Here is a 13,134-nt window from a genome sequence, read left to right as displayed (position 1 = left end):
AATTCTTATGTCTTCCTCTGTCATTTCTTTATTTCCAAATATAAATTATCTTGTCCTTCTATGCATTGGACTCACATTAGCTTTTGTTAATCTTTCCCTTTTTTTCTAGATCTAGAAGCATTTACCATCCAATTCATGTTTTTTGCTCTTATATATTCATATACTATTCTCTTTTCTTATGAATTATTTGATTCTCCTTTGTTGAATTCAAACATTCTCCCAATCCTCAGACTTACAAAGATTTTGGCAAATTAGCTAATACTATCTTAACTTCACTTGTTAGCCATGGCTGTGTCACTTTTTCTGTTCTATATTTTTGTCTTCAAGGATTTGTTAAGTGTGTACAATAAAATTTTCTGATTCAATATGTGAATATACCTACTAGAGAAGGTGCAAAACTTGACCTACTCTTGGGAAATAATGCAGGTCAGGTGACTGAGGTGTCAGTGGGGGATCACTTTGGGGCCAGTGACCATAATTCTATTAGTTTTAAAATTGTGATGGCAAAGGATAGACCAGATCTAAAAGTTGAAATTCTAAATTGAACAAAGGCTAATTTTGATGGTATTAGGCAAGAGCTATGAAAAGCTGATTTGGGCCAAATGTTTGCAGGTAAAGGGACGGCTGGAAAATGGGAAGCCTTCAGAAATGAGATAATGAGAGTCCAGAGACAGTATATTCCTGTTAGGGTAAAAGGAAAGGCTGGTAGGTGTAGGGAATGCTGGATAACTAATGAAATTGAGGGTTTGGTTAAGAAAAAGAAGGAAGCATATGTCAGATATATACAGGATAGATCGAGTGAGTCCTTTGAAGGAAATTAGGAAGGCAAAAGGGGACTTGAGATAGCTTTGACAAATATAGTTAAGGACAATTCAAGGGGTTTTTACAAATACGTTAGAGACAAAAACGTAGCGAGGGAGAGAATAGGGCCCCTCAAATATCAGCAAGGTAGCCTTTGTGTGGAGCAGCAGGAGACACGAAACAAGTATTTTGCATCAGTACTGACTGTGGAAAAGGACATGGAAGATTCAGAATGTAGGGAAATAGATGGTGACATCTTGAAAAATGTCCATATTACAGAGGAGGGAGTGCTGGATGTCTTGAAACGCATAAAGGTGGATAAATCCCCAGGACCCTTGCTGAGATATTTGTATCATCGATTGTCACAGGTGAGTTGCTGGAAGACTGGAGATTGGCTAACGTGGTGCCACTATTTAAGAAAGGTGGTAAGGACAATCCAGGGAACTATAGACCAATGAGCTTGACGTCGGTGGTGAGCAAGTTGTTGGAGGGAATCCTGAGGCACAGGATTTACATGTATTTGGAAAGGCAAGGACTGATTAGGAATAGTCAACATGGCTTTGTGCATGGGAAATCATGTCTCACAAATTTGATTGAGTTTTTTGAAGAAGTAACAAAGAGGATTGATGAGGGCAGAACGTAATCTGTATGGACTTCAGTAAGACGTTCAACAAGGTTTCCCATGGGAGTCTGATTAGCAAGGTTAGATCTCATGAAATACAGGGAGAACTAGCCATTTAGACACAGAGCTGGCTCAAAGGTAGAAGACAGAGGGTGGTGGTGGAGAGTTGTTTTTCAGATTGGAGGCCTGTGACCAGTGGAGTGCCACAAGGATCGGTTCTGGGTCCACTACCTTTTGTCATTTATATAGATGATTTAGATGTGAAGATAGGAGGTACAGTTAGTAACTTTGCAGATGACACCAAAATTGGAGGTGTAGTGAAGAGCGAAGAAGGTTACCTCAGATTACAACGGAATCTTGATCAGATGGGCCAATGGGCTGAGAAGTGGCAGATGGAGTTTAATTCAAATAAATGTGAGGTGCTGCATTTTGGGAAAGCAAATCTTAGCAGGACTTATACACTTAATGGTAAGGTCCTAGGGAGTGTTGCTGAACAAAGAGACCTTGGAGTGCAGGTTCATAGCTCCTTGAAAGTGGAGTCACAGGTAGATAAGATAGTGGTATGCTTTCCTTTATTGGTCAGAGTACTGAGTACTGGAGTTGGGAGGTCATGTTGCGGCTGTACGAAACTTTGGTTTGATCACTTTTGGAATATTGTATGCAATTCTGGTCTCCTTCTTATCGTAAGGCTGTTAGAGTCATCAAGTCACAGAATTGTACAGCACGGAAACAGACCCTTCGGTTCAATCCGACCATGCCGACCAGATATCCCAACCCAATCTAGTCCCACCTGCTAGCACCCGGCACATATCCCTCTAAACCCATCATATTCATATAGCCCTCTAGTTCTGGACTCCCCGATCCCAGGGAAAAGACTTTGTCTATCTATCCTATCCATGCCTCTCATGATTTTATAGACCTCTATAAGGTCACCCCTCAGCCTCCGACGCTCCAGGGAAAACAACCCCAGCCCATTCAGCCTCTCCCTATAGCTCAAATCCTCCAACCCTGGCAACATCCTTGTAAATCTTTTCTGAACCCTTTTAAGTTTCACAACATCCTTCCGATAGGACGGAGACCAGAATTGCACGCAATATTCCAAAAGTGGCCTAACCAATGGCAAGATGACCTCCCAACTCCAGAACTCAATATGCTGACTAATAAAGGAAAGCATACCAAACGCTTTCTTCACTATCCTTTTCCCTGTGGTGGAGGAGTCCAGATCTAGAGGGCATAGGTTTAGGATGAGAGGGGAAAGATATAAAAGACATCTAAGGAACAACTTTTACATGCAGAGGGTGGTGAGTGTGTGGAATGAGCTGCCAGAGGAAGCAGTGGAGGCCGGTACAATTGCAACATTTAAAAGGCATCTGGGTGGGTATGTGAATGGGAAGGGTTTGGAGGGATATGGGCTGGGTGCTGGCAAGAGGGAATAGATTGGGTTGCGATACCTGGTCGGCATAGACAGGTTGGACCAAAGGGTCTGTTTCCATGGTGTACATCTCTATGACTGTATGATTTTATGAATGTATGCTTTTTTGAAAACCAAAACAAGACTTCTTTAATTGCTAGCCATTGTATAACTATCTTGAAGCCTATTAGATTAATGTTTTTAATCCACTATGACATGCTTCCATCACATACCATTATAATTTTCTCTGCTTTAATTTAAAACACTGGTTTCAGATTGAACTATATTTTTTCAAGGAAAATTCTACCACACTGTGGTCACCGTTCCTTACAGATTATTGTCTAAATTTGTTTTAATCAGACCTTTCCGTGGAGATGTGATAATGTAATGGTAACGTCACTGGACTCGTAGCCAGAAGTATAGACTAATGTTCTCTGGGTTCAAATCGCACCTTGGCAGATTAGTTCAATTTTTAAAGAAGCTAGTCCTATGTTTGTAAAAACCCATCTGGTCCACTAATGCCCATTAAGAAAAGAAATCTGTTATCCTTACTGGATCTGACTTAAAATGGGACCAACAGCAATGCCCTCTAGGTAATTAGGCATGGGCATGAACGCTGGCCAAGCCAGCGATGCCCACATCCCATGAATTAATACAAAAGTTGCGTAATACTAGATCTTAAGTAGCTGTGTCCCAGGTGATTCTTCCAACTATTGTTCGAGAAAACTATTTCCAACTTATTCCAGGAGTTTTTCCTCCAATGCATTAGTGTTCATTAGATTCACTCAGCATATATGTAGATTGAAGTTAGCCATGATTGTTGCACTCCACTTGCTCTTTGCTACTCTAATTTCCTGATTTATAACATGCCTTACAGTACACTACTGTCTGGTTGCCTATAAACCACTTCTACCAAGGCTGCTTTCTGTTTCATCTGTATAGAGAAAGCAGAGCTAACATTTCCAGTGGCCCTTCTTCAGAATATCCTCATCAGGATATTGGTCCTAGTATTGGAGTCATAGAGTCATAGGTATGTACAGCACAGAAAGAGACCCTTCAGTCCAACCCGTCCATGCTGACTAGATATCCTAACCTAATCTAGTCCCATTTGCCAGCACTTGGCCCATATCCCTCCAGAGAAAACAACCACATCTTATAATCCTCCAACCGTGGCAACATCTTTGTAAATCTTTTCTGAACTCTTTTAAGTTTCACGATATCCTTCCAATAGGAGCAAGACCAGAATTGCACGCAATATTCCAAAAGTGGCCTAACTAATGTCCTGTGCAGCTGCAACATGACCTCTCAACTCCTATACTCAATGCTCTGACCAATAAAGGAAAGCAACCCAAATGCCTTCTTCACTATCTTATCAACGTATTACTCCTCTTTCAAAGGACTGCACTCCAAGGTCTCTTTGTTCCTGCTAAGATCTAACCTCTCCTCCTTGTACTGGTTCCACCTGCTACAGAACTAGTTCCAATGTCTACATGTTCATTTGCTCAATTTCTCTGTGTTTATACTCATTAGGATATTGGACTGCATGCAGTCCTGAGATTACTGCCTTCGAGGACCTGCTTTCAAGTCTCTTGCCGAGTTTCCTAAATTCTACTTTCAGGGACTTATTCCCCTCCATATATTGTTGGTGCCCATGTGAACCATGATCTCTGGGGCCCTGACAGATATCTTTCTGGCATCCTTAAATACAGGTGAGGTGCCGGAGGACTGGAGGGTTGCTCATGTTTTCCCCCTTACAAGAAGGGTAGTAGGGATATTCTGGGTAACTACAGGCCAGTGAGCCTGACATCAGTAGTGGGAAAGTTGCTGGAGAAAGTACTGAGGGATAGGATCTATTTATATTTACGAAAAGAATGGGCTTATCAGTGATAGGCAACATGGTTTTGTGCAGGGGAGATCGTGCCTTACTAAAAATAGAGTTCTTCGAGGAAGTGACCAAGTTGATAGATGAAGGAAGGGCTGTTGATGTCATAAACATGGACTTTAGCAAGGCGTTTGATAAGGTTCCCATGGTAGACTAATGGAGAAAGTGAAGTCACATGGTATGCAGGGTATTCCAGCTAGGTTGATAAAGAACTGGTCGAGCAACAGGAAACTGAGAATAGTAGTTGAAGGGTGTTTCTCAAAAAAGAGAAAGGTGACCAGTGGTTTTCCATAGGGGTCAGTGTTGAGGCCACTGTTATTTGTAATATACATTAATGATCTGGAAGACGGCACTGTTAGTATGATCAGCAAGTTTGCAGATGACACAAAGATTGGTGCAGTAGCAGAAAGCTGGTCGTGTCGTTTCATGGCTAGTTGGTGACTAGCCACGAAATGACACAACCAGCTATCCTTAGTAGCCACACATGCAGATGACAAGCAACATGAGTTCAACTGAGACAACACTACTATTATAGGACAAGCCAAACAGAGAACAGCCAGGGGATTCCTAGAGGCATGGCACTCATCCACAGATTCAACCAATAAGCACATCGACCTGGACCCAATATACGGACAGCTGGAACTGACAACCGGAAGCGGCAGAGACAAACCACTATAAATGCCAGAGGAAACATCACAGAAGCGCTTCACAGGAGGCTCCCAAGCACTGAGGATGTCACCTAGACAGGGGACGAAACGTCTGCAGCATAAATTCCCAGATCGGCGAACAGAACCACAACAATGAGCACCCGAGCTACAAATCTTCTCACAAATTAATAGGCTTGAAAGAGGCTGGCGGTGGAGGGAGGATTCTACCCTGAGCTGAACAAGAAGACCCACATCTGGTCCTTGCAGCATCTCTAGGAGCAGTGACCACTGCTGGGACTGCATTAAGATTCCTTGAACTAGTGACTCATGCAAAAAGGTGAAGTCGGTGGGCATTTCAGCAGTATATGAAATTCATGTATAGGTAGAGGCAGGTGAGATAGAGGTGGAAGTAAGTGACCTTTTTTTCTGCACCAGCCAGCTTCATTTCTCCTTATACCTGGACTCGAGGACTTGCCTTATGAGGATAAGTTGAATAAGCTTGGACTTTTCTCTCTGGAGAGAAGGAGGAAGAGAGGTGACCTGATTGAGGTATACAAGATAATGGGAGGAATAGATAGAGTCAATAGCCAGAGACTTTTCCCCAGGGCAGGATTGACTGGTACGAGGGGTCATAGTTTTAAGGTATTGGGAGAAAGGTATAGAGGAGACATCAGACGTAGGTTCTTTACGCAGAGAGTTGTGAATGCATGGAATGCGTTGCCAGTGGTGGTGGTAGAGGCAGAGTCATTAGGGACATTTAAGCGACTGCTGGACATGCACATGGATAGCAGTGAGTTGAGGGGTGCATAGATTGTTATTTTATTTTACATTAGGATTAACCCTCGGCACAATATCGTAGGCCAAAGGGCCTGTTCTGGGCTGTACTTTTCTATGTTCTGTATGTTCTATATATACTCCATCTGACTAACGGAGGGGACTTGGATCAAAAGCTCAGTTAGTGAAGCAATCCACCTGAGCTGGCCTGAGACAATAACTGGAGAGGGAATGGAGTTCATAGCAAAAGTGCATAGTTTCTTTTAGGCACCAATAATCAATATCTTTAATTCCCTTAGAGGGAATGACAGTTCATCTAAGATTGATGTGTCTAGCAGAGGCAGAAATCCAATTTGAACTCAAGAGGAAGTTGGGCACAAATTTAGAAGACAGAAACTGGTTCAAGTACTTTAGGGAGGAAAGCAAGATTAGAGTTGAGACAGCAATTTTTAAAATCGGTACAGAGGGTGGTTCTTTTGGGAAGGGAGTGATGATGACCTATATGAAATACAATGAATGTAAGGACATAGAATAAGGAAATGCAATTGCAGATAAATACAATGTAGTGGTTAGACATAAATTTGTCTGTGATTAAAAGTCATGATGTTAGAGAATTGGATGTTGTCGCTGTTAGTGTGGGTAAGAGGAAGTGAATGTAGGGAGATGTTAGCTTGGAAATGTGGACATTAGTAAAGGGATTCAGAGGAGAGTGGGCAAGAATGGAAGTCAAGGCAACTCAGGTTTTAAAGTCAACATTAAGAAGATCAAGTTAATTGATCCACTGCCATTTTCTAATTGGCACAAAGAGGGTCTATTACTTTTGATTTGTGCCTACTGGCAAGTGGCCATCAGTTTCACAACTGTCTCCTCATTAGGCAGGGATCCAAAAGACACCCACACTGGCAAAAGCAACCACTGTATTGTATTTGGGTTAACCCTGCATTGATCCCAAATATGTGTTGTGCGTTCAAGCACAGGTGGAGCAAGGGCAAGGATTTTCAGAGGCACTGTAAAGTTAATTTATAAAATATGATGAAAGCAATGAACAGAACATAACTTGAGTACTGTTGATTTAACGAGTAGATGGTACATTGTTACATGAAGTGGTTTCCAATCACATGATTGTATAATTCTCTGAAATAAGTTGAAACATTATCTAACATTTTTAGGGTGCCAGATGGTTTATTTCTGGTCTTTCTAAATGACTCTGTTCTCAATTCTGCCATACGGGTAGTTTTTCTATAATGCGATGGCTGCATTCTCGTGCAACCCCACATTATATAGAAAAATCGTGCTTTCAAAATAATGCTTAAGGTGTTGGTGATGTACAGCCAATACATGTTTTAAAAGTTCACACTTTAGGAACAATTTCTGGATTAGTGGTGCTGGAAGAGCACAGCAGTTCAGGCAACATCCAAGGAGCTTCGAAATCGACGTTTTGGGCAAAAGCCCTTCATCAGGAATCCAGAATCTGGTTTCCAGCATCTGCAGTCATTGTTTTTACCTACTTTAGGAACAGTGTCTCCAGTTCATCAATCACATTATAGCGAATTCGTGTTTTAACAAAATGCAATTTGTAGCAGAATGACCTGTACTTGAAAATTTGAATTTCATTTGTGGAAATACTGTAATATAAAATGGGATTTTTATATGTTTCTCAGGCCTCAGCAATCTGCACTGGGAGGAATCTTACAAAGGTTCCAGAAGATCTTCCCGCCAATTTAACTAGTTTGGATTTATCGGACAACTCAGTGGATGCAACGGATCGAGAAAACAATAGGAGACTGCAGGCATTCAGAAATCTGGTCTTCCTCAATCTTTCAAATAATCACATGCCAACTTTGACCCCTGAGACCTTTATCAATCTGAAGAAGCTGAAGGTAATGGATCTGAGTCACTGCAAGATTGGTTTGCTCCACCCCAAGGCTTTCAAAGGTCTTTTAAGTTTAAAGATCCTGATGCTGAACAATAACAGAATAAAGGATTTGGCAACTCAGTTCCTCAGTGATGGGCAGGAATTGTCAATGTTGAACCTGGCCAATAACAAGCTGACCACAGTCACCATCCAGTTGTTGGAGAAATTTGAAAGAATACGTGAAGTTCGACTACAAGGAAATTCTTGGGTCTGTGACTGCAATCTGTACCCACTACAGAAATGGTTGATGCTCCGCTTTGGTAAGTAATTAATTGATTATCAAGTTAAGGTCAATTTCAGAGAAGGGCTGGGGATCTGCAAAAACACTGGACTGTCTGTCTAATCCTTGTCATTGTGGGTATCTCTAGCATAGAACAGAGAAGGTAATTTCAGCTGAACCTGCCTATTGAGAAACTAATAGGCGCAGTCAGTTATCCCTGTTACAGCCTACTTCAATAAAGAAATATGAGACACCTGTAACACATACAGCCTGTCCATCCACATGGGTTTATTGTGTGGGGCTTTTTGTTACAAATATTCATTGAATATCCTAAACATAGTGCAAAACATGCTTTCAGTTTTGATGTTGTCTATCACACATGGCTGTCAATATCAGAATAAACATCAGCTGGGATCTCTATAAGATCAGACCCTCAGTTACACATATTTCATAGACCAGAACTGACAGTCCAACCTATTACACAGCAAAGCAAATCATTCACTAATTAATAATAGGGATCAACCAGTAAGATCAACCCTTACATCTCTATGACGATGACTCTAAGATCATAAAACATAGGTACAGAAATTAGGCCATTCAGCCCATTGGGTCTGCTCCGCCATTCAATCATGGCTGATAGGTTTTTCAACCCCATTCTCCTGCTTTCTCGCTATAACCCTTGATCCTCTTGATACTCACGAACCTATCTATCTCAATCCTAAATATACTCAATGACCTGGCCTTGACTGCCTTCTGTGACAATCATTTCCACAGTTTCACCACTCTCCGGCTGAAGAAGTCTCTCCTTATATCTGTTCTAAAAGGTCTTCCCTTTGCTCCAAGGCTGTGCCCTCAGGTCCTGGTCTCTCCTAACAATGGAAGCATCCACTCTGTCCACGCCATTTAGTATTCTGTAAGCTTCAATTAGATACCCTTTCATCCTTCTAAACTCCATTGAATATAGGTCTAGAGTTTTCAAACATTCCTCATACCTTAAGCTTTTCTTCCTGGCATCATTTTCGTGAACTTCCTCTGAACACACTGCAGGGCTAATACATCTTTCCTGAGATACGGGGTTCAAACCTGCATACAATACTCTGAACGTGGTCTGCCCAGAGCCTTATAGAGGCTCAGAAGTACATCCCTGCTTTTATATTTAAATCCTCTCAAAATAAATGCCATCATTGCATTTGCCTTCCTAACTACTGACTCAACTTGCAAGTTTACCTTGAGAGAATCCTGAACTAGAACTCTCTTTGCACTTCAGACTTCTGAATTTTCTCCCCAGTTTGAAAATAGCCCATGCCTCCATTCTTCCTACCAAAGTGCATGACCTCATACTTTCCCACATTGTATTCCATCTGCCATTTCTTTGCCCACTCTCCTAACCTGTCCAAATCCTTCTTCAGCCTCCCCACTTCCTCAGTGCTATCTGTCCCTCTACTTATCTTTGTATCATCTGTAAACTTTGCCAGAATGCGCTCAGTTCCTTCATTTCGATTGTTAATGTATAAAGTGAAATATTGTGGTCCCAACACTGAGCCTTGCAGAACACCACTTGTCATCCTGAAAAAGACCCTTTTATCCCCCCTCTCTGCTTTCTGCCAGACATCCAAGCTTCTATCCATGCTAGCACCTTGCTCCTGACACCATGGGCCCATATCTTACTCATTAGCCTTCTGTGTAGCACCTTATCAAAGGCCTTCTTGAAGTCCAGGTAAATAACAACCATTGGCTCTCCTTGGTCTAACCTGTTCATTACTTCCAAAAAGAATTCTAGCAGATTTGTCTAGCATGACCTACCCTTGATGAAACCATCCTGACTTTACCCTATTTTAGCATATACTTCCAAGTATTCAGAAATCTCATCCTTCTCAATGGATTCCAGCATCTTACCCACAACCGAGGTTAGGCTAATCGGTCTGTAATTTTCCAATTTCCTGTACTCTCTTTTTAAACGGGGGTGTCATGTTAGCGATTTTCCAGTCAACTGAGATCCTCCCTGATTCTAGTAATTCCTGAAAGATCACTAATGCCTCCACTATCTCTTCAGCTATCTCCCTTAGACATCTGGGGTGTAGTCCATCCAGTCCAGGTGAGTTATCCACCTTCAGACTATTCAGTTTTTCTAGCATCTTCTCCTTGGTGATGGCCTCCATACTCAGCTCTGCCCCCTCACTCTCTTGAATGTTTGGGATATTACTTGTGTCTTCCACCAAGAAGACTGATGCAAAATAATTATTCAGTTCCTCAGCCATTTCATTGTTCCCCACTGTTATCTCTTCAGCATCATTTTCCAGTGACCCAATTTCCACTTTTGCCTCTCTTTTGCCCTTTTCAAATCTAAAGAAATTCTTACAATCTTCCTTTATTACTGGCTAGCTTACCCTCATATTTAATCTTCTCCCTCCTTATTTCTTTTTTTTGTTGCCCTCTGTTGATCTTTGTAAGCTTCCCAATCCTTTGGTTTCCCACTGTCCTTCGCCACATTACGTGTTTTTTCTTTTGCCTTTATGCTATCCCTGACTTCCCTGGTCAGCCACGGTTGCCTCATCCTCCCTGTACCATGCTTCTTTTTCCTCGGAATGAATCTCTGCTGTGTCTCCTGAAATACTCCCAGAAACTCCTGCCACTGTCTTTCCTGCACCTCTTTCAATCAATTCTACCCAGCTTCTCCCTCATGTCTCTGTAGTGGCCTTTATTCAGCTGTAATACTATTACCTGTGATTCTATCTACTCCCTCTCAAATTGCAGAGTAAATTCAATCATAATATGCTCACTGCCTCCTAAGGGTTCCTTCACCTTAAGCTTTCTTATCAAGTCTGCCTCACTGCACAACACTGCACAACACTGAATCCAATATTTCCTGTTCCCTAGTGGGGTCCACCACAAACTGCTCCAAAAAGCCATCTTAAATACATTCCACAAATCCCTTTTCTTGCAATCCACTACCAACCTGATATCCCAGTCCACTGCATATTGAAATGCCACATGATCACTGTTACTTTGTCTTTCCTACAAATCTTTTCTATCTCCTGGTGTAATTTGCATCCCAGTTCCTGACTCCAACTATCTTTTTTTAACCTTTGCGGTTCCTCAATTCTACCCACATGGATTCTACACCATCTGAACCTACTTGGTTTCTTACTATTTATTTAATTTCATTTCTTACTAATAAGAAAACCCCACTCCCTCTGCCTACCTGCCTATCTTTTCGATAGAGTGAAAATCCTTGAATATTCAGCTCCCAATCCTGATCCCCTTGCAGCCATGTCTCCGTGATACCCACATCATAACTGCCGATTTTGATCTGCACCAGATCATTTACCTTATTCCTTGTACTGCGTGTATTCAGATATAATGCCTTCAGTCCTGTGTTACCCAACCCTCTTCTCATTGTCATTTGTTTATCCAATGTGCTTGAAATTTGTTTGCTAACCCTTTCCAAACAGTCTGTCCTATTTGAGTCTGTGCTGGAGATTTTTATACCTCTCCTGAGTTCTGCACTCTTACCTTCTCTTTTAATTCAAGTTTTTTAATTTCCCCTAGAACTGAACCCTCATTGCCCCCTTCCCTATTTAGTTTAAAGCCCTCTTTACAGCCCTAGTTATGCAATTCCCTAGGATTCTGGTCCCAGCACTGTTCAGACGAAGACCATCCCATCGGAACAGGTTTTTTTCTTCCCCAGTGCTGGTGCCAATGTCCCATGAATTCAAACCCATTTCTTCCACACCAGTCTTTGATCTTTACCTGTTTAATCTTATTGACCCTGTGCAAATTAGTTTGTGGCTCATGTAGTAACCCAGAGTTTATTACTTTTTTGGTTCTGCCTTTTAATTTAGCTCTTAGCTGTTCATACTTCCATAGCAGAGCCTCTGCCCTGGTTTTATCTATGTTGTTGGTACTTTCGTGGACCACGATCACTGGATATTTACCCTTCAACTCCAAGCCCCTCTGCAGCCCAGATGAGATATCCCGAACCCGAGCACTAAGCAGGTAACACAACCTTCAGGACCCTCGGTCCTGGTCATGGAGAGCAGTGCCAATGCCTCTAATTATACTATCTCCAAATACAACATTTCTCTTCTCTCCCCCCACTTGAATGGTCCCCTGCACCATAGTGCTGCAGTCAGTCGGCTCATCCTCCCTGTAATCCCCATTCTTTGAGTAAGTGCTTGTGAGTTTAAGAAGTACTCCATAAACTTGAGGACAATAAATAGACTGAGACATCACGGTTGAGAGTGTGGTGTTGGAAAAGCACAGCATGTCAAGCAGCATCCGTGGATCAGGAAAATCGATGTTTCAGGCCAGAGCCTTTCATCAGGAATGAGGCTGGGAGCCTCGGGGGTGGAGAGATAAATGGGAGGGGGGTGGGGCTGCGGAGAAGATAACTGAGAGGTGGATGGAGGTGAGGGTAAAGGTGATAAGTCGGAGAGGAGGGTGGAGTGGGTAAGGTGGGAAGGAAGATTGGCAGGTGGGACAAGTCATGAGGGCAGTGCTGAACTGGAAGGTTGGAACTGGGGTAAGGTGGGGGAGGAGAAATGAGGAAACTGGTGAAGTCCACATTGACACCCTGGGGTTGAAGGGTCCCGAGGCGGAAGGTGAGGCATTCTTCCTCCAGGCGTCGGGTGGTGAGGGAGTGGAGGTGGAGGAGGCCCAGGACCTGCATGTACTCAGCAGAGTGGGAGGGGGAAAATTCAACGAGGTAAAAACAATGACTGCAGATGCTGGAAACCAGAATCTGGATCAGTGGTGCTGGAAGAGCACAGCAATTCAGGCAGCATCCGACGAGCAGCCAAATCGACGTTTCGGGCAAAAGCCCTTCATCAGGAATAAAGGCAGAGAGCCTGAAACGTGGAGAG

The 13,134-nt window shown here is 42.5% G+C and overlaps 1 protein-coding gene across 1 annotated transcript in view; it reads left to right on the top strand.

The window, feature by feature from the left end:
* Window positions 1–13,134, top strand: part of cunh1orf210 (chromosome unknown C1orf210 homolog) — a 57,570-nt gene that overhangs the window by 15,083 nt on the left and 29,353 nt on the right. The window contains exon 3 of the mRNA XM_043698904.2: window positions 7,799–8,312. Within this exon, the coding sequence (XP_043554839.1) occupies window positions 7,799–8,312 (514 nt within the window). The remainder of the gene's footprint in view (window positions 1–7,798; window positions 8,313–13,134) is intronic.

Source organism: Chiloscyllium plagiosum, unplaced genomic scaffold (assembly GCF_037043375.1).
Source record: "Chiloscyllium plagiosum isolate Xiang-an unplaced genomic scaffold, Cpla_swu_hap1 HiC_scaffold_9, whole genome shotgun sequence".
Classification (NCBI taxonomy): Eukaryota; Metazoa; Chordata; class Chondrichthyes; order Orectolobiformes; family Hemiscylliidae; genus Chiloscyllium; species Chiloscyllium plagiosum.
The sequence above is the reverse complement of the archived record's forward strand: the minus strand, read 5'-3'. Positions and strand labels throughout refer to the sequence as shown.